The sequence below is a fragment of the Balaenoptera ricei genome, chromosome 11, assembly GCF_028023285.1.
Source record: "Balaenoptera ricei isolate mBalRic1 chromosome 11, mBalRic1.hap2, whole genome shotgun sequence".
Lineage (NCBI taxonomy): Eukaryota > Metazoa > Chordata > Mammalia > Artiodactyla > Balaenopteridae > Balaenoptera > Balaenoptera ricei.
Window position 1 is genome coordinate 13734126 of NC_082649.1, and position 26117 is coordinate 13760242.

The following is a 26117-nucleotide window of genomic DNA, read 5'->3' on the forward strand; positions in this document are numbered from 1 at the left end:
CACTTTCAGAGGTGTTCCCAAAACACCATTTTAGCCTGGTTTCAACTCTTCATTCACAAATTTTTAATGTCTGTCGCTCAACAATCATAACGCCTTGGCTTGAGTTTCATCTCATCTTTCCTTTTCTTCAATTTTAGCCAAAGGAAAATCGACAGGCAGCATCCTCACAGCAGAAAGGAGAGGGAGTGAAATGAGCTTAAATGGTATAAAGCAAATAATCAGCTTCCTATAACAGAGCTGACCATTAATTTCCTTAGCAGGATCCAGAACTTTTAGGACATTTCCAAGAATCCTTTCTCGTATTTTCCTGGTGTTACGGATACACGGGACAGAGTGAGGCCACCTGATTCCTCATTCCAGCTCCCTCATTAACTGCCTCCCAACTCCCCGTCTACGTCACTCAACCTCACTGAGCCTAAGTTTGCAGCCTGTAAAATAAGGGGCTGGTAGGTAATGTCTAGATCCCTTTCAGCTTTTTTAAAAAAAAATTTATTCTGGAAAATAAAAATTAATTGGAAATAGGATAAAAAGAAAAAAAAATCCAGGAAGGAACACCTTGTTGCTCATTTGGGCAGTCCGCCTGGTCTGCCTTTCTTTGATGGATGCCACCGTTTTAACTCTCTGAGAGAAATATGCACACCCATCCACCCGCTTTCCTTACAAGGTAACAGCTCATAAAATGCTCCTTCCATAAAATTGATTTGCGTGACCCATTTCGCGGCTGCTGAGCCGTCTATGATCCTAAAAGTCTGGTTTTCTTCACTGAGTGGGCTTCTGTTTGCGTGACCGTCCCCTCCAGGGTCTCCCTGCGCCACTGCCGTCTGCTGCCAGCCGGGCCGCCGCCACCGTCCACCTGTCCTCAAGCGCTGCTTCCGCCGGTGGGACTCCTACGGTCGCCTTCCTCGCAACCTCCTTCTACACAGTCCCCACGGGGTCTGTAGCCCCAAAGCCAACAGCTTGGGCGCCCGGCTCAGGCAGCAGGGGTGGGGACGTGCCCCACGATGCCTTGGAAAGGAAAAAAAAAGAGGTCCCCGCAGGATGCTGGCGCCTAGGGTACTTTTAAAACCAACGTGGCGAGGCAGCGGTCTCTCCCCTCACTAGGCTCGGGAGAGGGCACCCCAGGTATCCCTTAAACGCCTCCGACCTTCCAGGTCCGGGTTACAAAAGTCCCATTGCCGCCCAGGTCCTAGGTCCGAGTGATGAAGTTTACCGTGGCGACGGTTCCGGGCCACGGCCCTGGTGTCGAGCGCCTCCTGCCGAGCCTTTACGTGCGCGAGGCGGGAGAGGCTGGAGTCGCGGAGGGCGGCGGGGGGAGGAGCAGCGCGCGGGGCCGAAACGCACGGGCGCCGGGGGCGCGGCGAGGAGCGCTCGAGGGGACGTACGGGGCGGCCCGGCTCGAGCAGCGGCGCGCGGTGCGCGCCATGGGCTGCGGACCTTCCCAGGCCGCTGCTGAACAGAGACGTGTGCCCGCGCCTCAGAAGGGCTGGGAAGAGGGATTCAAGGTAAAAACAAAGAGACAAACGGGAAGAAAGTCTTTTACCCGGTAGGCCTGGCGATTCCCACGCTTGGAGGCGGCTGGAGCGGCGTCTGGGGCGGCTCACAGCCCGCCTGCTTGGCCGACGGGCAATGGGTGGGCCGGGAGGGAGCGGCTTTCTTCTGGGGCCGCTTAACTGCTGTCTTAACCAGGTCTCGTGCTGCTACAGGACTAGCTTTTGTGTTTCAAGAGCCCGCGAAGGTGGTCGCACCCCAGGGCAGAGGTAGGAATAACGGGAGGAGCGGGGCGTTCGGCGCAGAGCTGGGTTGGTGGTGGTTCGCAGGGGAAGGTGAGAGTTCCTGGGAGCCGCCATATAATATTGGCTTCCGGAAAGTGGGCCCTTTGGGAGTTCCTTAGCGCTGGAAGAGATCTTAGCAGCCGTCTGGCTGAGCCCTCGCGCTGCTCACAAGAGGATCTAGAAGCCCAGAGAGGTGGACGACTTGCTCGAGGCACCACAGCTCGTTTGGGGGGGCAGAGAGCTGGAGATAGAACCTAATTGTCAAGAGTCTCGTCCCAGGACTCTGCCCCCTCTCCCTCAAGGTTGCATCTCCCGTAATTCTTCTGGAGAAACGAATAGGCGCTTTTTTCTAGGGTAGTGTATGGAGGGATGGGCTGGGGGAGGCGGAAATGCGGTCCATGATTCTTTACATCCTCACCACCAGGGCGAGATTCCACAAACAGAACTAGGGACCCACAAAGGTTCCTTCCGGAGCGGTTACCCAAAGACAGTGTTACCATATAATTTATCATCAAAAGCAGAATACTCTTAAGAATGGAAGGGAACTCTATTAATAACTTTGCCCAGACAATCTGATATAAGCCCATACTGTATGCCGCAAAGCAAGACTTAAGGTCACCCCTCCTGAAGCGCGTTTTTGGACCTGCAGTTTAAAGAGCACACACTTTCTCTCAGCAGGTGATGGGCAAGACATTCTTCAGTATCAGTTACAGCACCTACTGTGTGTGAATCCATCAAAAACAAACCAGAGGCAGCTAAAGGCTGGGACTCAGTCTTAGTCCCTGGTGCCCTGGGGGATGCCTGTCCCCAGATGCCCACCCATCTCAACATTGTTTTCTGCTTTCCATCCCAACCGCCACTGTCTGCCTTTAGGGCCCTATTACCTATTATTGGGTCTTTCTGCCTCTCCCATCACCACCCTGACCAGGCCGTCTTGCTAAGAAAAAAATTCCCTGCAGTGTGCAAAAGTTTACATTTGGTCCTACCCGTCTCTCTAATGTCATCCTCTGCTCCCCAGGCGCTCTCATTCGTGGACCCTCAGGTCTGCCAAACCAAGAGCCTGCAGTGCTCAGTTCCTCCAGGCTTCCTCACGCTCCGTGCCTTTCCCCATGCCATTCCCTCTTCCTGGAATGCCCTCCCTGGGCCCCATTTCCCGTCCGCCTCGTGAACTCCTACTTCTCCTGTCAGCGCTGAGCCCAAGCACCACTGCCCAAATACTCTGGTGCTCCCTTATCACGTGGTAAATGTTTGTATAAAGCTCCTTCTCCCTAATAGGTTTATGGGCTTCTTGGGAGCAATTTGGTCATCTTTGTTATTATTCATCACTGCTGTGGAGTAACATTAAGACTGCTTTTTTTCCCCTCTCCTTTTCCAAAAAATAATGTGATTTTAAAGTACTAATCCATTTTGCTTTTCCTTTTTTGTGCAAAAATCTTTTAAAATTTATTTTACTGGCATGATTACATATAAGACTTCACTAGAAGAAAATTTTCACTATTTGAGTTTGTTTTCTGGCCATTATCATTTGTCCCATTTCATGGTTATTACTGAAAATAATTTTGTTGTATAAAGAAGGAGTGCTAAAAAGCAATCCTCTCCAAGTGTCAAATGCACTAGGTCCCTTTGGGCCAAGCATCTCAAGGCCTGGGAGGGGTTTGGGTTTCTTCCTGAATTTCTTTGCTTGGATTTTGTTACAAGACTCCTAATTAGTCTCCCTGGGTGCTTCCTTAATGACCAGCCTTCACCTGCCCTGCAGCTCCAGTCTTCCACGTGACCTCCAGAGGGATCGTTCTAAAATAAAATCTGATTATGTCAGTTCTCTGCTGAAAAAAAGTCAGTGACCCACTAGGTAGACACACCAACCAATGGTCAAGAATGTGACTACCTAGGTTTGATTTCTGGATTCGCCACTTGTTAGTTGTGTGACTTCGGTTAAGTCATTTGACCTCTCTGTGCCCTGGCTTCCTTATCTGTAAAATGAGGGTAATAATAGTTATTTTATAGAGTTGTGAGGATTAAATGAATTGAGTTCACATTAAGTGCTCATACCAAAGCTTGGCACAGAATAAGCACTTAATATTAATTATTACAATCAATCTTATTAACATTATTTATGTGAGATAAAATCCTAAGTTCTTAGCGTGCCTTACTAGCGACTCTCGAGCTGACGCCTGTCAAATTCTCCAGTTTCATCTCTCCTTTCTCTCCGATTCTGGTCAGACCTCACCACGTGTTCCCCAACCCCATTCTGTTCCTGCCTCTGTGCCTTTGCACCTGTTCTCTTTCCTTCAGACCTTTCCTTCTTTGTCTTCCTGGACCACAGGCAAATATGCCCCCAGGTTTCAATATGACTCAAGAGCACTCTTCGCAGTCCCCCTGCCCCTGCCCCCATGCTGGCGGAGTGGACCTTACACCTTCTCCTATCATATTTCAGAACCTTTCATTGTACTTATTTGTTTCCATGCTTGCCTGCCAACCTAAGCTGTTACTGAGGAAAAGAACTGCTTTTTGTCTGTGTGTCTCCAGTGCTTGCTGCGGTGCTTGGTGCAGAGCAGACGTTAACGAATGTTTCTTGGGTTGCTGCGTGTCCCTCCCAGCATCTTCCTGTCTCCTAGTAGCATAACTAGACTAATGACAGTCAGCAAGGAGGAAATTTAGTATTAAAATAACCTGAAAATAGACTCAGAGTTGACTCACGTCTGTACCTCTCTTTCCCTACCCCAAGCATTTGACTTTGGAAATCTGATCTGGGAAAAGTATGATTGTTAATTAAACACTCTCAGGCTATCAGCACAGTACTTTTTGCTACCTTCATAAATGCATAGGGCTGAGAGTTCACTAGTTCGGCAGTGTCTTTTAAATGAGATGAACATGTTTGCTTGCATGAAATATGTATGTTTCTTAGTGGCACGACTTCAGAATATTCTGAATCAAACTTCTTGAGATCTGCCTCCAGAGTTTCTGTTCACTCTCCCTTAAAGTGGAAAGAGGACATGGTAATAAAATAATGCATAATAAGGAAAGCATGGGAAACTTTTCTTAGTTGGAGAAATGCTCTTCTTCTGTGTGATTAACTCAAAGTTTCTTGCTTAATATAAAAGGGGAGAGACTAGATTGGAATAGATGATCTCTAAGTATCCTTCACAGTTTTCCCCTAAACTTTGACAAGAAAATTCTTGTTTGTCGTCAGTAAAAGGGGCTAACTTTTAAAGTGCAATTTAAAAAAAAATATATATATATATATACACATTGTAAAGCAATTATACTCCAATAAAGATGTTAAAGTATGAATATATATATATATATATATATATATATTTATGTTTGGTTTTTGGAGGGTTGCTATTTATTATTACATTTATTTGAAGTAAACTAGAAAAAAATCAAAATTTGATGAGAAAATTCTTCCTATATGTCTACAGACAAATATATTTATAAAATGCATCTGCCAATAATTTGATTTAAGAAGGTTTCAGCTCCAGGGAGCCTTGACAAATGACTCCCTCCCTCCAAGGTGTTTGGCAAATTTGTTTCCCCAAAGCTTTAGAACACAACATATAATACTGCCAGACCAACCAACCAACCAACCAACAAAACACCTTTCGGTAGTTAAAAGTAATACCTTTTTCAGAATGCTGATAATTCCCATGCATAGCTGTTACCTTGAAATTCACAGTTTTTCAATTCTGTCTAAAATTTATCAATTTTTATCAAGACAATGAAGCATAAAATGAAATTGATACAAAATGTGGAAACATTGAATCTGTACTTCTGCTACAACTTCATCTCAAGGAAAAAATAAAACCTTCCACCCACCTCCCCACCCCCTTCCCCCTGTACCATTGCAGACAGACTTCTTATTGGTGTGAAAATATAAACTGCATGCATAGGTAGACCAGGAAAACTGTCTATGCCGTATCCCTGTGAGGCATAGATCTAATTAATTTGTAAATATCTCTCATCTTTGGACTATGTCTATTCTCAAGTCTAGATTATAAAATTGGGTGTTAAAATTTCCAGAATGTGTTGCACATAGATAAGATGTTTGAAAGTCTTCTTAGTTTGCAAAAGAGAAAAACCTTAAATTTCTGCTCTGGAAACTGAAGGCTGGTGTATGTTCTTTTATGCTGGAAACTTGTGTTTCATTGGCTACAACTTAAGTTTTGGTCACTGACAGAGCTTGAAGGCAGACCATATCTAAATAAGCATAAATGGGAAAGTTCCTTGCTCAGGCCTGGATGAATTGCTTTGTTGAAACAATTGGGAGGTTGTTCACAGTTGTGGCATTTAAATCTATTCTGACTTGTAGTTGACAGATTATCTTTGTGAAAAGCCACGTGTTAGACTGAAAACATTTAAGTTTGCTCTCAGTTCCAGTATGGGCATTTTGTTTACTCTTGTTGTTAAATCAGTTCCCTGTTTCAGGATCTCCACTGGGAAATCTTAAATGGCAAAATTAGTCCCTGTGTGTAACTCAGTGCTTTACTAGGTTCAAAAAACGATGGATCTGCGAAACAAAGTGAACTCGTCAAAATAACTGTCTTACTATCACTGTAGATATTGGTTTTTAATAGTTCATTTGGAAAGAGGGACAATATGATCTTTACCTTCAGTGTGAACTGTGCGCCCCTAAAAGATAAATATCAGACATGGCCTCCTTCTCCTTTGTTATATAAAATATGTGTGTGTGTGTGTGTGTGTGTGTGTGTGTATGTATATATACTTCATATTTTATATATTTCGTATAACAAAGGAAAAGGAGGCCCCGTCTGATATGATTGTTATTATATCGTAACATAGCATGTAATATGTAAAGACTCTTTTCCTGGGTCAGCTTACTATTCAGGGGCTGCATGGGCAGTGACTGAGTCTGTGGAGAAAGAGAAAAGCATGTAGATCCTCTCACACTTTCTCCTTGTGCTGAGTCATAGTACAGATCTGTTGAGTTTTTATTTGCTTACTTGTTTGTTTGTTCAGTTGGTTGGTTTTTCATATTTTCCCGTGTAGTTCTGAGCCACAGAACTAATTAACCATCAACACAATGAACTGATGTTGGTTTAGCCGGAGTGATCATGTTCTGCAAACAGGGTGATAAGCAATGCGAGTCTCCCTACGAACATGTGAGAATCGCTAATTGAATTCTGAGAACCCGAGGGTGACAGGGGCTCACAACCTAGCTATGGTGATTTCTCCTTAGCCTCTAAGGGAGCTTTGGAATGCTTCCAGAAAGTGGTCAGATGTGCTTAGATTTTTAAATTGGTATGATTTTTATTGTGAGAGTCCCAAGAGTTTCATGCCAGTGTCCTGGCTTTTTATTGTTTTCCTAAAGGGAAATGTTTTCTGTTTAGTTCCTAGAGTCATAATTTAGAGCCAAAAGGGACCTCTCTCCTTTAAACTGAAGCTCTGAAAGGTCCGTTATCCACCTTTGTAATCTTTCGGGGCCCACCTCTTTCCCCCATTTTCACTGCCGCGGTCCTGGTTCATGCTTAATCCAGCCTCACCTGGACAACGGTAGTCATCGTAACTGCTCGCTCTGTTCTGTCCCATCCTTCCTTCTACTCCTGCCCTTTGCACGAACCCAAAAGTGATTTTTCTAAAAATCATACCTGATGCTTCTATTTTACATCCATGTGTAAAAATCCTACAGAAGATTCCTGTTGCCTTCAAAATAAAATGACATGTCTTTACCTGTCACAAAAGACTTTCCCACCTCAGCACCTACCGCTTTCTACCTCAGTCTATTTCTGCTAAACTGGAATAATTCAAGTTCCTCGGCGCACCATGTTGTTTCACACCCCATCTTTGTGTGTACTTTTTCCTGTGTCTAGAATGACCTTTTCTCCTTCCCCACTGGAAGCTCATTCATCAAGACCCAATCCAGGCATTTTCTCGTTGACACCATTCGTGACCCCCAACAAGACACACACGTGTATCCGTGTGACAAGGCTGTGCTGAAAAGAGTGGGAGTTGGAGGGTGGAGTCTTGAGGCCCTTTGAAGTTTCAGAGGAGAAGAAGATCACCCCTTGGGCCAAAACAGTGAAATCAGTAGACATTTTAAAAATAGCTAGAAAGGTGTGGACGCCACTTTGTTGCCTGAGGCGGGTGGCGGTGGAAGTTAAGGGAGTTGGGGACCAGCGCTTTTCGGGACCCACAGTCGCGGCCGTTGCAGTCATTTCGCCGGGTGGCCTTTAGCGTAGGAGTCGCATCGATAGCAGCCATGAGCAGCAGGGTGTACGGGGGAGATGAAGTTGGAGCCCTTGTTTTTGACATTGGATCCTATACTGTGAAAGCTGGTTATGCTGGTGACGACCCTCCCAAGGTGGATTTCCCTACGGCTATTGGTATGGTGTAGAAAGAGATGATGGAAGTACATTGATGGAAATAGATGGTGATAAAGGCAAACAAAGCGGTCCCACCTATTACATAGATACGAATGCCCTGCGTGTTCCGAGGGAGAATACAGAGGCCATTCCACCACTGAAAAATGGGATGGTTGAAGATTGGGATAGTTTCCAGGCTATTTTGGCTCATACCTACAAAATGCATGTCAAATCAGAAGCCAGCCTGCATCCTGTTCTCATGTCAGAAGCACCGTGGAATACCAGGGCAAAGAGAGAGAAACTGACAGAGTTAATGTTTGAACACTACAACATCCCTGCATTCTTCCTTTCCAAAACTGCTGTTTTGACAGCATTTGCTAATGGTCATTCTACTGGGCTTATCTTGGACAGTGGACCACTCATACCACTGCAGTTCCAGTTCACCATGGCTATGTCCTTCAGCAAGGCATTGTAAAACCCCCTCTTGCTGGAGACTGTATTACTATGCAGTGCAGAGAACTCTTCCAAGCAATGAATAGAGAACTGATTGCTCCATATATGATTGCATCAAAAGAAGCTGTTTGTGAAGGATCTTCAGCAAACTGGAAGAGAAGAGAGAAGTTGCCACAGGTTACAAGGTCTTGGCACAATTACATGTGTAACTGTGTTATCCAGGATTTTCAAGGCTCAGTACTTCAAGTATCTGATTCAACTTACGATGAACAAGTAGCCGCACAGATGCCAACTGTTCATTATGAATTCCCCAGTGACTACAACTGTGATTTTGGAGCAGAACGGTTAAAGATTCCTGAAGGATTATTTGACCCTTCCAATGTAAAGGGGTTATCAGGAAATACAATGCTGGGCGTCAGTCATGTTGTCACTACAAGTGTTGGAATGTGCGATGTTGATATCAGACCAGGTCTCTATGGCAGCATTATAGTGGCAGGAGGAAACACGCTAATACAGAGCTTTACTGACAGGTTGAATAGAGAACTCTCTCAGAAAACACCCCCAAGTATGTGGTTGAAACTGATTGCAAATAATACAACAGTGGAACTAAACAGAGGTTTCGTTCATGGATTGGTGGCTCCATTCTAGCTTCTTTGGGCACCTTTCAGCAGTTGTGGATTTCCAAACAAGAATATGAAGAAGGAGGGAAGCAGTGTGTAGAAAGGAAATGCCCTTGAGAAGAGTTCCCAAACCTCTACCTTCTATGTCACCTTATGTTTCATAGCTTTAGTATACTCAGGAAAAGAACAACCATCTTTTGTAGAATGTTTATACATTTTTGCATATTTCAGTTTCCACTTAAATTTTTTAAGGCTTTAACTGCCTCTATAAATTAAAATACGTTTGTGCTTTCCTTGAAATGCACTTATTCTTATTACAAGCATTTTATAATTTTGTATAAATGTCTATTTTCTCTAAATATTTTGCTTTCAGTAAAATGCTTTCCAACTCTGTTTAGTATATTACCAGTGGATTGGTAGAATTGCTTTTTATTGACTAGTAAAACTTATTGCCTATATTTTTTACCTTAAGCTTTTAAAATTAAATAAAAATTACTAGCCAAAAAAAAAAAAAATAGCTAGAAGACAATAGTCTGTAGAAGATGCTTATGTTCTTGCCTCTTCTAGGGATACTATAGAGGATTCCTCTGTTAAGTGTGTCTTAGATGGAGAAGAAGTTGGCTGATAACATCTACTAGAGGCCTTGACTTCCATTGAATGAGAAGTGGGAAAGAAAAGTTTTTCTGAACATATTAATTTACTTCCTTTCAAAATAAATGACAGTTCTTTAAATCAAGTTAATTTAGCTTTATGAAAGACTCCTTATATTTTCCTTCTTTTACTGTGGAATTATGAAAAATTTGACATGGACCAGCATTTTGGAGTTGGTTTACTAAATCACCTATAAGCCCCTTTTATGCTGTGTTTGAGCCTATTTACAAGCAGTGAAACTGTGGTATGAAGAAATAGACATCCTTAAAAGGAGAAGGTGGGATTGTAAGTCAGTGCAGGATTTATAGAAGGCCCTCTGGAAACACATATTAATATAAAATGTATATATCCTCTGACTCAGCAGGTCCACATCTAGGAATTTATTCTCATAAAAGGATTGGGTGAGTTCACACTGATGTATATGCACAGATATTATAGCAGTTCTGTTTATTATATTGAGAAGTTAGAAACCTAGATGTCCTTCAGTAGGAATTGGTTAAATAAGTTGTGGTTTAGTTACGTAATGGACTGCAATGCAATCGTCAAATAAACAACTACTCTCACCATTAAATAGAATGAGATAGACCTATATGTATTGACATAGGTAAATGTCTCTGATATATAATAGTTATAGAAAAAAAGGTTACAGAAATATAATATGTCACTTAATATATAATCTGATTTCTTTTGTTTTTTAAACAGCTTTATTGAAATGTAATCCACATATATTGATACAATTCATCCATTAAAATGCACAATTCACAACCATCACCACAAGCTAATTTTGGGACACTTTTGTCCCCCTAAAAGGAACCACTATCCATTGGCAGCCAACAGGCATTTCCTGAGAAACCACTAAATCCGCCTTCTGTTTCTATTAATCTGCCTCTTCTGAACATGTCATGTAAATGGAATGATCTTTGTTACTGGCTTCTTTCACTTAGTATAATGTTGTCAGGTGTCACCTGTATTGTAGCGTGTATCAGTACTTCATTGCTTTTTATTGCCAAATAATATTCCTTGGTATGGATAGGCCACATTTAATTTATCTCGTCATCAGTTGGTGGACATTTGGGTTGTTTCCACTTTTTAGATATTTGAATACTAACTATGAATATTTGTGTGCAAGATTTTGTATGAACAGACGTTTTCATTTTGCTTGGGTATATACTTAGGGGTGGAATTTCTGGGTTATCTGGTAACTCTATGTTAAGAGGAAATTTTTGAGGAACTCTCAAATCATTTTCCAAAGTGGCTGCACCATTTTACATTCCCACAGCACTGTACAAGAGTTCCAATTTTTCCACATCCTTGACAACACTTCTTATGATGTGTCTTTTTCATGATAGTCATCTTTGTGTGAAGTGATATCTCACTGTGGTTTTGATTTACATCTCCCTAATGACCAGTGATATTGAACATCTTTTCATATGCTTACTGGCCAATTCCAATTTATTTTTAAAGATTATAGTTATATAATCAAACATATTTGGGAAGTTATATACTAAGATGTCAATAATGCTTCTGTCTAGGGAATGGTCTTTCTTATTTTCTGCTGTGTTTCTATATCAGTCAGGGTTTTACCAAAGAATCAGAACCAGTAGGATGGATGAACAGGTAGATAAATAGATGTATTATAAGGAATTGGCTTATGCAATTATAAGGGCTGGCAAAGCAAGTCCAAAATCCATACAATAGAATAGGTGGTCCAGAAAGCTAGGCTGGAGCTGAAGCTGCATCTACAGAATTCCTTCTCCCTCAGAGAAACCTCGGTTCTACTCTTAAGGCCTTCAACTGATTGGATGAGGCCCACCCAGATTATTTGAGGATCATTTCCTTTACTTAAAGTCAACTAATTGTAGATGTTAACCACATCTACCAAATACCATAACAGCAAAGCCTAGATTAGTGTTTGATTGAAACAAAAACAATAATGGTAGTTTCATTTTTAAAAAGGCTTTTATGAAATTGAGTTATTTGTAGTGAGGTGGATGGACCTAGAGTCTGTCATACAGAGTGAAGTAAGTCAGAAAGAGAAAAACAAATACCATATGCTGACACATGTATATGGAATCTAGGGGGGAAAAAATGGTTCTGAAGAACCTATGGGCAGGACAGGAATAAAGACACAGACCTACTAGAGAATGGACTTGAGGACACGGGGAGGGGGAAGGGTAAGCTGGGACGAAGTGAGAGAGTGGCATGGACATATACACACTACCAAATGTAAAATAGACAGCTAGTGGGAAGCAGCCACATAGCACAGGGAGATCAGCTCGGTGCTTTGTGACCACCTAGAGGGGTGGGATAGGGAGGGTGGGAGGGAGATGCAAGAGGGAGGGGATATGGGGATATATGTATATGTATAGCTGATTCACTTCGTTATAAAGCAGAAACTAACACACCATTGTAAAGCAATTATACTCCAATAAAGATGTTAAAAAAATAAATAAATAAATAAATAAAAAGGTTTTATACATAGCAGTATCTTTACTTTTCACATTTGGTGATTAAACTTGTTCATCTTGGTATCCTCCAGAATACTCAGCATAATAGCTTGAACCTGGTAGATCCCTATTAGTCACTGTGTTAGTTTCCTACTGCTGCTGTAACAAATTAACCTAAGTTTAGTGGCTTCAAACAACACAATTTTATTTCCTCACAGTTCTGGAGGTCAGAAGTCCAAAATTGGTTCCACTGGGCTAAAGTCAAGATGTTTGCAGGGCTGGTTCCTTTCAAAGGCTCTGAGGAGAGAATCTTTTTCCTCGATTTTTCCAGCTTCTAGAGCTGCATTCCTACGTTTCTCGGCTGGTGGCCCTTCCTGCATCTTCATTGCTGGTACTGCAGCGTCTCCAACTGTGTCCGTGCTTCTGACATCACATCACCATCTCCTTCTCTGTAATCAAATCTTCCTCTGCCTCCCTCTTCTAAGGACACCTGTGATTACATTCAGAGCCCACCTGGATAACCTGGGATACTCCTGCTATCACAAGGTCCTTAATTTAATCACACCTGCAAAGAAAGTCCCTTTTGCCACATAAGGTCACATTGACAGGGTGCTGGGTACTACTCAGCTATTCACAAAGCAGACCGTGTGGCATTTTCATTTTCCAAGAAACCATTTTTTAAGAAATCTTGACTCTTACAAAGCCGTTCCCTTTTCACAGGCTGATGTCAGTGTGGCTCATTGCGGGGAGAATTTCAGATTCCAGATTGAAGCTGCGCTGCCCAAGGATAATGTGGGCAGCCCTGGAAGCCTGGACAAGCAGGCCCAGTTGGGAAGCTTACCTGGAACCATTCCAGAAAGTTCCCCATTTCCTAGTGAAAGAAATGGAAGAATAAATTCAGGTAACAGCCCCTGTTCATGTTGATCTATATAAAATACTGTTTCTCTGAATATATTTTATAATGTGTGTTTGGTGACTTATCACAGCTTTGTGAGCCAGGCAGTGCTTCAAATGTCAGGGTCCCACCTCCAAGACATAGCCTTAGGCCTTCATTAGGCCAGTAAGTAATACTAACCATTAATCTTCTTGTTGATGACATAATTAAAACTATCTTTTTTTAAACTAGGAGCCCTTATTGGTGGTTGGGATAAGGCCTTGGGAATACGAGTTGCACAGGCTTTAGTTAATTTCTCAAAACTTCCACTGTGTTAACATCTTTCCAAGACAAAGTTCTACATTTGAAAAAATAAGTAAAACCTACATCAAACTTTTTCTCTTGTCTCTCCCCATTCAAAGTTATAAGCAAATGTACGATAAAAATATCTTTCAAAAACATGAAAGATGTGATGTTGACCTGGTGTGTTCTTTAGAAACTATTTGTGGTTTTTCCTGTGGTATGTTTTCAGTTTACTTGAGTTACCCTTCTGGTGTTAAGAGCCCTTGTTTCTGTTTCATCAGCCTTTGAAACAAATTGAACTTAACAGAGTTCAAGAAGACTTTTTTGGGGTAGGGGGAGGCTTTCATTTCCTTCCTCATTGCTGTAGTTCCTTCCCTAGGGACCAGTTAGAGTTGGAAGATAGATTGGATAGTAAGTGAGATTCTTTTTCCTGGACTTTTGTGGCAACTCAGGTTATGACAAATTTCCTTTTTTAATACCCTTTTTATTTATTTTTTAAATTGAAGTATAGTTGATTTACAATATTATGTTAGTTTTTAGGAGTACAGCATAGGGATTCAGTATTTTTACAGATTATACTCCATTAAAAGTAATTACAAGGTAATGGCTGTAGTTCCCTGGGCTATAAAATATGTCCTTGTTGTTTATCTATTTTATACATAGTAGTTTGTATCTCTTCATCACCTACCCCTGTGTTGCCCTTCCCCTCTTCACTCTCCCCTTCGGTAACCACTAGGGGGTTTTCTATACCTGTGAGTCTGTATCTGTTTTGCATATGCATTCGTTTGTGTTATTTTTTAGATTCCACATATAAGTGATATTGTACAGTATATTTCTTTCTCTGTCTGACTTATTTCACTAAGCATAATATTCTCTAGGTCCATCACAAATTTCACATTTGCCCTCGTCCTGTGCTTCTGATAGGGTGTAGCATGACCTCTGAGGATGAAGGAGGAGATGGGGGGTGCAGGGCAGGGACGGCCCCTTCCTCTCCTTCTGTGTTGGGCCAGCACATGTGTTTTTTCTCTCTGATGATTCTGTTGATGAGAATCCCTCCTAGACTGCAACACGAATGCGCAATATCCATGTGTTAACAGACTAGAGGTTGTTAGGAGGACAGGGGTGCCCTCAGACAGGCAGTCCTGCCATCTGTACACCGTTGAAAGCAGTATGGGTAGGGAGGGCCCCAGGTAAGCAGGATGGTGCTAAGAGAGACCAGTGGGGGAGGGACTGAACCACCAAAGCAGGTGTTTTCAAAATGTAGTGTAAATTCGTTTTCCGGAAAGCTCTTCCCACAGGATGAATAAGAACCAGTACCCTGAGCTTTCTATTTGTTCTCTGCCCAGTGTTCTCTCTGTCTCCTCTCTGTATCCCTGCTCTTCACAGCTACAGAGTATATTTGTTAAAAATTTCAAGGTTCACACAACATTGTAAATCAGCTATATATACTTCAATAAAATTTTTTTTAATTTCAAGTTTCACACTAACATTTCCCAAGTATTTCCTTTTAGTAAAAAAAACAAAACATCCTAACACTTCTGTGGAATTCCCTGGCGGTCCAGTGGTTAGGACTCTGAACTCTCACTGCCAAGGGCCCGGGTTCAATCCTTGGTCGGGGAACTAAGATCCCACAAGCTGCATGGCATGGCCAAAAACAAAAACAAAGAAAACAAAACAAACAAACAAAAAAACTTCTGATTTTGAGAAGTTTCAGATAAGAAAAGTTGTCCAAAACAAAAAATGCCTGTATTCTTTCACCCAGATTCCCCCAAAGTTAATGTTGGACCACATTTGTGTTATCATTGTCCCCTCTCTTCCCTCCCTCCCTCTTCCCTCTCCCCGCTTCTCCCATATACATCTAGATTTTTTCTGAGAGTAAGTCACAGACATAATGATACTTTACTCTTAAATATATCTGTGTGCATTACCTAAAAACAAGAATATTCTTTGCAAAATCGCAGTACAAGGATCCAAATCAGACAATTACCGCTGATGCAGTACTTGTTATCTCACCTATTCAAATTTTGTCAGTTGTCTCACAAATGTCCTTTAGAAATAAATTTCTGGTTCAAGATCTAATGCAGAATCACACGTTTAATGTAGTTGTCATGTGACTTTAGTTTCCTTTAATCCGGAACAATTCCTTGGCTTTTCTTGTCTTCTAAAACCTTGATATATTTGGAGATATAAGCCACTTACTTTGTAGAGTATTACTCAGTTTGAGTTTGTCTGATATTTCCTCATGATTAGGTTCAGAATATGCATTTTTAGCGAGAATACCAAAAATGATATTGTATCGTGCTTAGTACATCAAATCAGGAGGTACGTGATACCTATTTTTGACTTTTACTGTGGGTTTGGGTTCTTTTTTTTTTTTTTTTTTGCCATTCTGAAGGGTTTTTTTTACTGTAGTAAAACTTATCAATCTTTCTTTCATTGAATCTGGATTTTCAGACATAGCTAGAAAGCTTTTCCCTACACCAAGATTAAACACAAACCCACCCGTGTTTTCTTGTATGATTTCACTTTCTACACTACGCTTATGAAATTTCTAATGGCATGAACTGATGCTACTGTCAATATTAACTACATAAGAAGTAAAACTGGATGTTCAGTATGATGTCAAATTTATAAAAATTAAATTTCATATGTTAACTGGCAACCTCTGAAAGGTAAGAATATGGACGTCTTAATTTTCCTCTTTACTCTTTTTTATATATTCCAAGTTTACTCTGATAACCACTATTTTTTTTAAATTAATTAATTAATTTATTTATTTTGGCTGTGTTGGGTCTTCGTTTCTGTGCGAGGGCTTTCTCTAGTTGCAGCAAGCGGGGGCCACTCTTCATCGCGTTGCGCGGGCCTCTCACTATCGCGACCTCTCTTGTTGCGGAGCACAGGCTCCAGATGCGCAAGCTCAGTAGTTGTGGCTCACGGGCCTAGTTGCTCCGCGGCATGTGGGATCCTTCCAGACCAGGGTTTGAACCCGTGTCCCCTGCATTGGCAGGCAGATTCTCAACCACTGTGCCACCAGGGAAGCCCCACTATTTCTTTTATAATCAGAAAGAAGCACAATGTTATTTTTAAACATTCCCCCAATAGTCTTCAGTGTCCCAAGAAATCATGAATATTAGTTGAAATGACTGATGTAGTCCAGGGATTTCTGTATAAGTGAGCTACTGTAAATGTCAAGCCAAGCACTTTGGTAGACTCAGAAAAGAATGGATAGAAATGGTTAAAATAATTCTGTTATGCTAGTGACAGATGTCAACGATGACATTCTTTTTAAGAACATCCTGAGAGAGAAGTGGACCATGACCAGTGGGAGCCATTTATTGATACATAAGCTGTTTGGAAAGGAGTACAGTGAGGTGGTGAAGAGCGTGGATGCTAATGTCAGATTGACTTGGATTCAAATCCTAGTTAATTCACTTACTACTTGTGTCACCTTGAGCAAGTTGATTAGCCTCTCTCATATAGTTTATGTATAAAATAGAGATAGTAACACCTCTGTCACAGAATTTATGTTTGAATTAGATCTTACAAAGAACATAAAGTACTTAACCTAGTGCCAGACACGTGAGTGCTCAATAAACGGTCATAATTATTATTATTTTGACCCTTGCAGATAAACCCACCTTCTAACAAAAAATCATTCTAATTCCTTGAAGAGGATTCACCTCTTCTTTATTGATTTTTTTCTGTTCTTTTAGTTTCTCGTTTACCTCCTTGAAAGCCATGCTTTACTACTCTGTACCAAAATCTGTACAGAGCACTTTAAAATGAGAACTGACTCTATTTCAAACACGTGTATGAGTAGAAGACATAGCACTGGAAAGGTGATAAGACTATAGGAAATTCGTTGGAGTTAATTGCAGTGGGCAATTAGAAGTCTCTGATACCAGGAAGGTTAATATTCTGAAGTGAGAGACATCTGGTTTGTGTGTGTGTGTGCACGTGTGTGTGTTTTTCCTGTCTTCCCATTACAAATACATGAAAACTGTCTTTGTTAACCAGTGGGTTTAGAATTTTCATAAAAAGATTCCATCCACTGGATGAAATGGACTTCTTAAAATAGAAGAGAGCTCATTTCTGAGGACCTCTCATTGCACCTTTATTTTATGAGGTTGTAAAAACAGATGCTTGCTTGCTTATTTATATAATTGGGTGATTTGTGAAGGGAGTGGTCTCTCTCATTAGTGCTCCCCTATAAACTGTTTCAGTGCCATTTTTAGAATAAAAATTTAGCTACCACTCGACTCCAATTCTGATTTCGTTCAAAGACTCTTTTCAAAAAGGCATGCTTTTACTTATGTAGATTTAGCAGATGGCGTAATTGTAAACTCAGGGTTGCAGAACTAGAAGTCTCTTGGCAACATCACGCTGTTTATCCTTTGTATACAAAGCATAGAAACCAAACTGCAACTCATAAGAGTCACTGAAAGACTATCTCATTCGTGGCTGTGGTTTAGCTTCATAATTATTGCACAGAACCCGTATAATCGTACCCAAGTGTGTAAGTGTTGTTACAACAAAAAAGTAGTCCATAGCAGCACAAGAAAGACTTTTTGTTATGTTAATATTCGACCTGCTAAGTAAACAGTATGTTATGTTGATGTGTATCCTCTGTAAGAACATTAAGGATTTGAACTTCAAAGGATTATAAAGATTTGTAGTAGAAACAGATATTTAGGTACAAGTGTTGAGACTAAGAGTTAATTAGCATGATTTATAAGACATGTATTTAGCATTTGATTGATAAAATCTTTGTGCTTAAATTTCACTTTCTTTTTTCTTTTCCTTTGGAAGACCTAGTGATCAATGGATTAATCCATAAACCCCAACCCTTAGAGAATCGAGAGCAACAAAAGTCATCAGACATCCTGGAGGAGTTAATTGTTCAAGGAATAATACAAAGCCACAGCAAAGTATTTAGAAATGGAGAATCATATGATGTCACGGCAAGTAATTTTGTAATTAACACTAGCTTATAGTTAAAATAGCAACAGAATATGACTGATCACTAGTTATTTTTTCCACCAATATGCATCTTAGTGTCACAATACAGATTACAGCATTTATCTAAGCCAATTTTTTCTCCCATAAACTCCCTCACCCCTCTGCACACCATCCTTCTCTACAGATTCAGGAATTGCCTGATCGTTAATGATGAATGAATCCAATGAAACATACCTTGGGTTTCACCAAATTTGAGACATGATAAGCCCCATTGAATAAAATGCCTTCATTCTTTCAGCAGTTTTTATTAAATATTGCCTACGCACTAGGCATGTGAATATCAAACTGAACCCTGACTTATCCAATAAGAAAATAGGCCTAAATGTCAAAGCTAAAATAGATACATGTATGCCTTTATATACACACCCTGAGGTCAACCATGAGGAAATAAATACAATGATAAAAATTGTTATACCCTTAATTTTCTTTGTTGATTCATCTTGACTGATCTATCATTGTTTTTCTGTAGTGTGAGCATTATTTGTAGCCTGATTTTAACTTGTTGTGGCCAAAGTCTTGCGTTCTTAACTTTTTAATAACTTCTTTGTAAACCTATGAAGAAGATGGCAGATTTGCTGTTGTTTTGCTTAGTTCTTATTGGTTTGGGTTTCTTTTTAAGCCACTGTTTGCTGGCAGCACCAGTAATCCTAAAGCATAGACAGAGAAAAGAAGATAAAAAGAAGAAATAACACAGAAAAGAGGCCTAAGGGAAAATGAATAGGAAAGAAAAGAAAGAAACAGAAATGATGGAAATTGAGACCAGAAATTATATCAAAGCCACCTCAGTGATGGCCAGTCCCCTGTGTTGTAGGGAAAACAATCAATAGGGAATAAAAAGATTCATTAGTGAAATCAAGTTTGCACCTAGACCAAGTCACTTAGTGTTTCAATAAAGGTAATTTCCATCTCTGTGTGAGGGACTTGCTGAGAACTCATAAATAAAAGCCAAAGTGGCATTTTCTTTTGAAGAAGGAAAAATAAGTCCTGCAGAAAGTATTTGGCAAGGAAAGGAGATTGTTAAGCCTTATGAATGATACTATCAGGCTGCCAATAATAAGAGGAACTGGGGGGGAAGGGGAAGGTAAAAATGGACCACATAATGGAAAAAATGATGCCAACATAATGACAATTTATATTTGCACAAGGCTAGCTAACAGGATGCAAGGCATTTTCGACTACCTTATCTTACTTCAAAGTACTAAAAAAATGATGCGTCTTTAATATGGAAAGGACAAGGAGAGTTTTTTTTCTCGCTGTAGGTGAATCACTGGGGGTCAGAAAATAAAAGGTGGGTCAAAAAGAAAAGACAAGAGTCTCAGGCCTCTTAGATAGCCTCATCCACCAGAGGGCAGAGAGCAGAAGCAAGAAGAACTACAATCCTGCAGCCTGTGGAATAAAAACCACATTCACAGAAAGATAGACAAGATGAAAAGGCAGAGGGGTATGTACCAGATGAAGGAACAAGATAAAACCCCAGAAAAACAACTAAATGAAGTGGAGAGAGGCAACCTTCCAGAAAAAGAATTCAGAATAATGATAGTGAAGATGATCCAGGACCTTGGAAAAAGAATGCAGGCAAAGATCGAGAAGATGCAAGAAATGTTTAACAAAGACCTAGAAGAATTAAAGAACAAACAAACGGAGATGAACAATACAATAACTGAAATGAAAACTACACTAGAAGGAATCAATAGCAGAATAACTGAGGCAGAAGAACAGATAAGTGACCTGGAAGACAGAATGGTGGAATTCACTGCTGCAGAACAGAATAAAGAAAAAAGAATGAAAAGAAATGAAGACAGCCTAAGAAACCTCTGGGACAACATCAAATGCAACAACATTCGCATTATAGGGATCCCAGAAGGAGAAGAGAGAGAGAGAAAGGACCTGAGAAAATATTTGAAGAGATTATAGTTGAAAACTTCCCTCACATGGGAAAGGAAATAGACACCCAAGTCCAGGAAGCGCAGAGAGTCCCATACAGGATAAACCCAAGGAGAAACACGCCGAGACACACAGTAATCAAAGTGGCAAAAGTTGAAGACAAAGAAAAATTATTGAAAGCAGCAAGGGAAAAATGGCAAATAACATACAAGGGAACTCCCATAAGGTTAACAGCTGATTTCTCAGCAGAAACTCTACAAGCCAGAAGGGAGTGGCATGACATATTTAAAGTGATGAAAGGGAAGAACCTACAACCAAGATTACTCTACCTGGCAAGGATCTCATTCAGATTCGATGGAGAAGTCAAAAGCTTAACAGACAAGCAAAAGGTAAGAGAATTCAGCACCACCAAACCAGCTCTACAACAAATGCTAAAGGAACTTATCTAAGTGGGAAACACAAGAGAAGAAAAGGACCTACAAAAACAAACCCAAAACAATTAAGAAAATTGTCATAGGAACATACATATTGATAATTACCTTAAATGTGAATGGATTAAATGCTCCAACCAAAAGACACAGGCTTGCTGAATGGATACAAAAACAAGACCCATCTATATGCTGTCTACAGGAGACCCACTTCAGACCTAGGGACACATACAGACTGAAAGTGAGGGGATGGAAAAAGATATTCCATGCAAATGGAAATCAAAAGAAAGCTGGAGTAGCAATACTCATATCAGATAAAATAGACTTTAAAATAAAGAATGTTACAAGAGACAAAGAAGGACACTACATAATGATCAAGGGATCAATCCAAGAAGAAGATGTGACAATTATAAATATATATGCACCCAACATAGGAGCACCTCAATACATGAGGCAACTGCTAACAGCTTTAAAAGAAGAAATCAACAGTAACACAATAATAGTGGGGGACTTTAACATCTCATTTATACCAATGGACAGATCACCCAAACAGAAAATTAATAAGGAAACACAAGCTTTAAATGACACAATAGACCAGATAGATTTAATAGATATTTATAGGACATTCCATCCAAAAACAGCAGATTACACTTTCTTCTCAAGTGTGCACGGAACATTCTCCAGGATAGATCACATCTTGGGTCACAAATCAAGCCTCAGTAAATTTAAGAAAATTGAAATCATATCAAGCATCTTTTCTGACCACAATGCTATGAGATTAGAAATCAATTACAGGGAAAAAAACGTAAAAAACACAAACACATGGAGGCTAAACAATACGTTACTAAATAACCAAGAGATCACTGAAGAAATCAAAGAGGAAATCAAAAAATACCTAGAGACAAATGACAATGAAAACACGACGATCCAAAACGTATGGGATGCAGCACAAGCAGTTCTAAGAGGGAAGTTTATAGCAATACAAGCCTACCTCAAGAAACAAGAAAAATCTCAAGTAAAAGGAACTAGAGAAAGAAGAACAAACAAAACCCAAAGTTAGCAGAAGGAAAGAAATCATAAATATCAGAGCAGAAATAAATGAAATAGAAACAAAGCAATAGCAAAGATCAATAAAACTAAAAGCTGGTTCTTTGAGAAGATAAACAAAATTGATAAACCATTAGCCAGATTCATCAAGGAAAAGAGGGAGAGGACTCAAATCAATAAAACTAGAAATGAGGGGCTTCCCTGGTGGCGCAGTGGTTGAGAATCTGCCTGCCAATGCAGGGGACACGGGTTCGAGCCCTGGTTTGGAAAGATCCCACATGCCGCGGAGCAACTAGGCCCGTGAGCCACAATTACTGAGCCTGTGCATCTGGAACCTGTGCTCCGCAACAAGAGAGGCCACGATAATGAGAGGCCTGCACACCGCGATGAAGAGTGGCCGCCACTTGCTGCAAGTAGAGAAAGCCCTCGCACGGAAATGAAGACCCAACACAGCAATCAATCAATCAATCAATCAATCAATAATCCAAAGTTTAAAAAAAATAAAATTAGAAATGAAAAAGGAGAAGTTACAACAGACACCGCAGAAATACAGAGCATCCTAAGAGACTACTACAAGCAACTGTGCCAATAAAATGGACAACCTGGAAGAAATGGACAAATTCTTAGAAAGATAACCTTCCAAGACTGAACCAGGAAGCAATAGAAAATATGAACAGACCAATCACAAGTAATGAAATTGAAACTGTGATTAAAAATCTTCCAACAAACAGAAGTCCAGGACCAGATGGCTTCACAGGTGAATTCTACCAAACATTTAGAGAAGAGCTAACACCCATCCTTCTCAAACTCTTCCAAAACATTGCAGAGGAAGGAACACTCCCAAACTCATTCTATGAGGCCACCATCACCCTGATACCAAAACCAGACAAAGACACTACAAAAAAAGAAAATTACAGACCAATATCACTGATGAATATAGATGCAAAAATCCTCAACAAAATACTATCAAACAGAATCCAACAACACATTAAAAGGATCATACACCATGATCAAGTGGGATTTATCCCAGGGATGCAAGGATTCTTCAATATATGCAAATCAATTAATGTGATACACCGTATTAACGAATTGAAGAATAAAAACCGTATGATCATCTCAATAGATACAGAAAAAGCTTCTGACAAAATTCAACACCCGTTTATGATAAAAACTCTCCAGAAAGTGGGCATAGAGGGAACCTACCTCAACATAATAAAGGCCATATATGACAAACCCCCTGCAAACATCATTCTCAATGGTGAAAAACTGAAAACATTTCCTCTAAGATCAGGAACAAGACAACGATGTCCACTCTCGCCATTATTATTCAAGATAGTTTTGGAAGTCCTAGCCATGGCAATCAGAGAAGAAAAAGAAATAAAAGGAATACAAATTGGAAAATAAGAAGTAAAACTGTCACTGTTTGCAGATGACAGGATACTATACATGGAGAATCCTAAAGATTAAGGAAACACTCCCATTTACCATTGCAACAAAAAGAATAAAATACCTAGGAATAAGCCTACCTAGGGAGGTAAAAGACCTGTAGTCAGAAAAGTGTAAGACACTGATGAAAGAAATTAAAGATGATACAAATGGATGGAGAGATATACCATGCTCTTGGATTGGAAGAATCAATATTGTGAAAATGACTATACTACCCAAAGCAATCTACAGATTCAATGCAATCCCTATCAAATTACCAGTGGCATTTTTTACAGAACTAGAACAAAAAATCTTAAAATTTGTATGGAGACACAAAAGACCCCGAATAGCCAAAGCAGTCTTGAGGGAAAAAAACGGAGCTGGAGGAATCAGACTCCCTGGCTTCAGACTATACTACAAAGCTACAGTAATCAAGACAATATGGTACTGGCACAAAAACAAATATAGATCAATGGAACAGGATAGAAAGCCTAGAGATAAACCCACGCACCTATGGTCAACTAATCTATGACAAAGGAGGCAAGGATATACAATGGAGAAAAGACAGTCTCTTCAATAAGTGGTGCTGGGAACACAGGACAGCTACATGTAAAAGAATGAAATTAGAATACTCCCTAACACCATACACAAAAATAAACTCAAAATGGATTAGAGACCTAAATGTAAGACTGGACACTATAAAACTCTTAGAGGAAAACATTGGAAGAACACTCTTTGACATAAATCACAGCAAGATCTTTTTTGATCCACCTCCTAGAGTAATGGAAATAAAAACAAAATTAAACAAATGGGACCTAATGAAACTTAAAAGCTTTTGCAAAGCAAAGGAAACTACAAACAAGACGAAAAGACAGCCCTCAGAATGGGAGAAAATATTTGCAGATGAATCAATGGACAAAGGATTAATCTCCAAAATATATAAACAGCTCATGCAGCTCAGTATTAAAAAAAAAACCCAATCCAAAAATGGGCAGTGACCTAAATAGACATTTCTCCAAAGAAGACATACAGATGGCCAAGAAGCACATGAAAAGCTGCTCAACATCACTAATTATTAGAGAAATGCAAATCAAAACTACAATGAGGTATCACCTCACACCAGTTAGAATGGGCATCATCTGAAAATCTACAAACAACAAATGCTAGAGAGGGTGTGGAGGAAAGGGAACCCTCTTGCACTGTTGGTGGGAATGTAAATTGATACAGCCACTATGGAGAACAGTATGGAGGTTCCTTAAAAAACTAAAAATAGAATTACCATATTACCCAGGAATCCCAGTGCTGGGCATATACCCAGAGAAAACCGTAATTCAAAAAGACACATGCACCCGAATGTTCATTGCAGCACTATTTACAATAGCCAGGTCATGGAAGCAACCTAAATGCCCATCGACAGACGAATGGATAAAGAAGTTGTGGTACATATATACAATGGACTATTACTCAACCATAAAAAGGAACGAAATTGAGTCATTTGTAGGGACATGGATGAATCTAGAGACTGTCATACAGAGTGAAGTAAGTCAGAAAGAGAATAACAAATAACGTATATTAACGCATATATGTGGAACCTAGAAAAATGGTACAGATGAACCGGTTTGCAGGGCAGAAATTGAGACACGGATGTAGAGAACTAATGTATCGACCCCAAGGGGAGAAAGCGGCTGGGGGTGGGGGGTGTGTGTGTGATGAATTGAGATACTGGGATTGACATATATACACTAATACGAATAAAATGGATAACTAATAAGAGCCTGCTGTATAAAAAAATAAATAAAATAAAATTAAAAAAAAAAAAAAAAAAAAAAAGACAGGAGAGCCATCTGGAGGAGGATAGATTGTGGGAACATTCAGTAGCTAAGCAAGCCTTCTGAAGAGAGATGCTATGGACCCTTGATGCTCACGTCAGTGGGAGTAACATTAACACATTTTTCAATGATTCCAGTGCCAGAGATGAATGGATTCAGACTCGGACCTTGCAAGGGCACCAGCAAGGTTAATTAATATAAGCTACACTGTGAAAGAAATATATCTATTAAAAAATGAAAACTACAGGCTTGACTTTCAATAACATCATTAAGAGATCCAAAGATGAAGACTGTGTTTCGTATTATGTAGAAATAGAATGGTTGTCAGGGGCATAGTTGGAGCGTTCTCAAAAGGATTTAAATGTGACAGGACTGCAAAGGTAGGCAAGAATAACACAGTTCTCTTTTTCTTTTTTTTTGCTTTGGAATTGGGCCAAGATGGCCAACAAAAGCCAGACTTGCAACAGGCCGGAGCTGTAAGGCACAGCTGTGCGTCTTCTTGCCGAGTGCAGTCCTCAACCTGTACATTTGCGTCACCCAGGAAACTTTCAAAACTCCTGGGAGCAGTGGCTTGGGGTGGGCCCAGGATGTGGTGCTTTTGAAAGCTCCCAGGTGATTCCAGTGGGCAGCCCAGGCTGAGAACCACTGCCATGAAGTTTCAATAAAAATGTACACCAAGCCCTCAAATTCATTATCAAGCTGGGAAGGGTTAAAGCTTTCAAAACTGAAATCCCCCATTCACTGTGAAAGAGAGTCCTAAAATATTCCTGAAAATAGAACATGTGTTCACTATAGGGCTAAGATGATACCCAGGAAGCGTATGGAAATGAAGAGATATAATTGCTCAGTGTCACAGGTAAAGTCTCTTTCAATCCAGGTGTAGCTGAGAACATGTGTGTCAGACACCAGATGTCTTGAATATTTGGGGGAAAGCTCTGAGGCCAATACAAAAAGATGAGAATGAATATTGAAGGACTGAAAATGAAAATATTATGAGACAGTTAATACTTTTAACTAAGAAACAAAGAGCCAAAGGAAACAAAAA

General features: G+C 40.2%; 1 protein-coding gene and 1 pseudogene across 1 annotated transcript in view; both read left to right on the forward strand.

Moving 5' to 3' along the window:
• The first annotated feature begins 1421 nt into the window (after window positions 1-1421).
• Window positions 1422-26117, forward strand: part of STMND1 (stathmin domain containing 1) — a 99738-nt gene continuing 75042 nt past the window's right edge. Inside the window, exons 1-3 of the mRNA XM_059940677.1 lie at window positions 1422-1502; window positions 12984-13164; window positions 18250-18401. Coding sequence (XP_059796660.1) covers window positions 1422-1502; window positions 12984-13164; window positions 18250-18401 — 414 coding nt within the window. The remainder of the gene's footprint in view (window positions 1503-12983; window positions 13165-18249; window positions 18402-26117) is intronic.
• LOC132375411 (actin-like protein 6A) lies at window positions 7990-9351 on the forward strand (annotated as a pseudogene).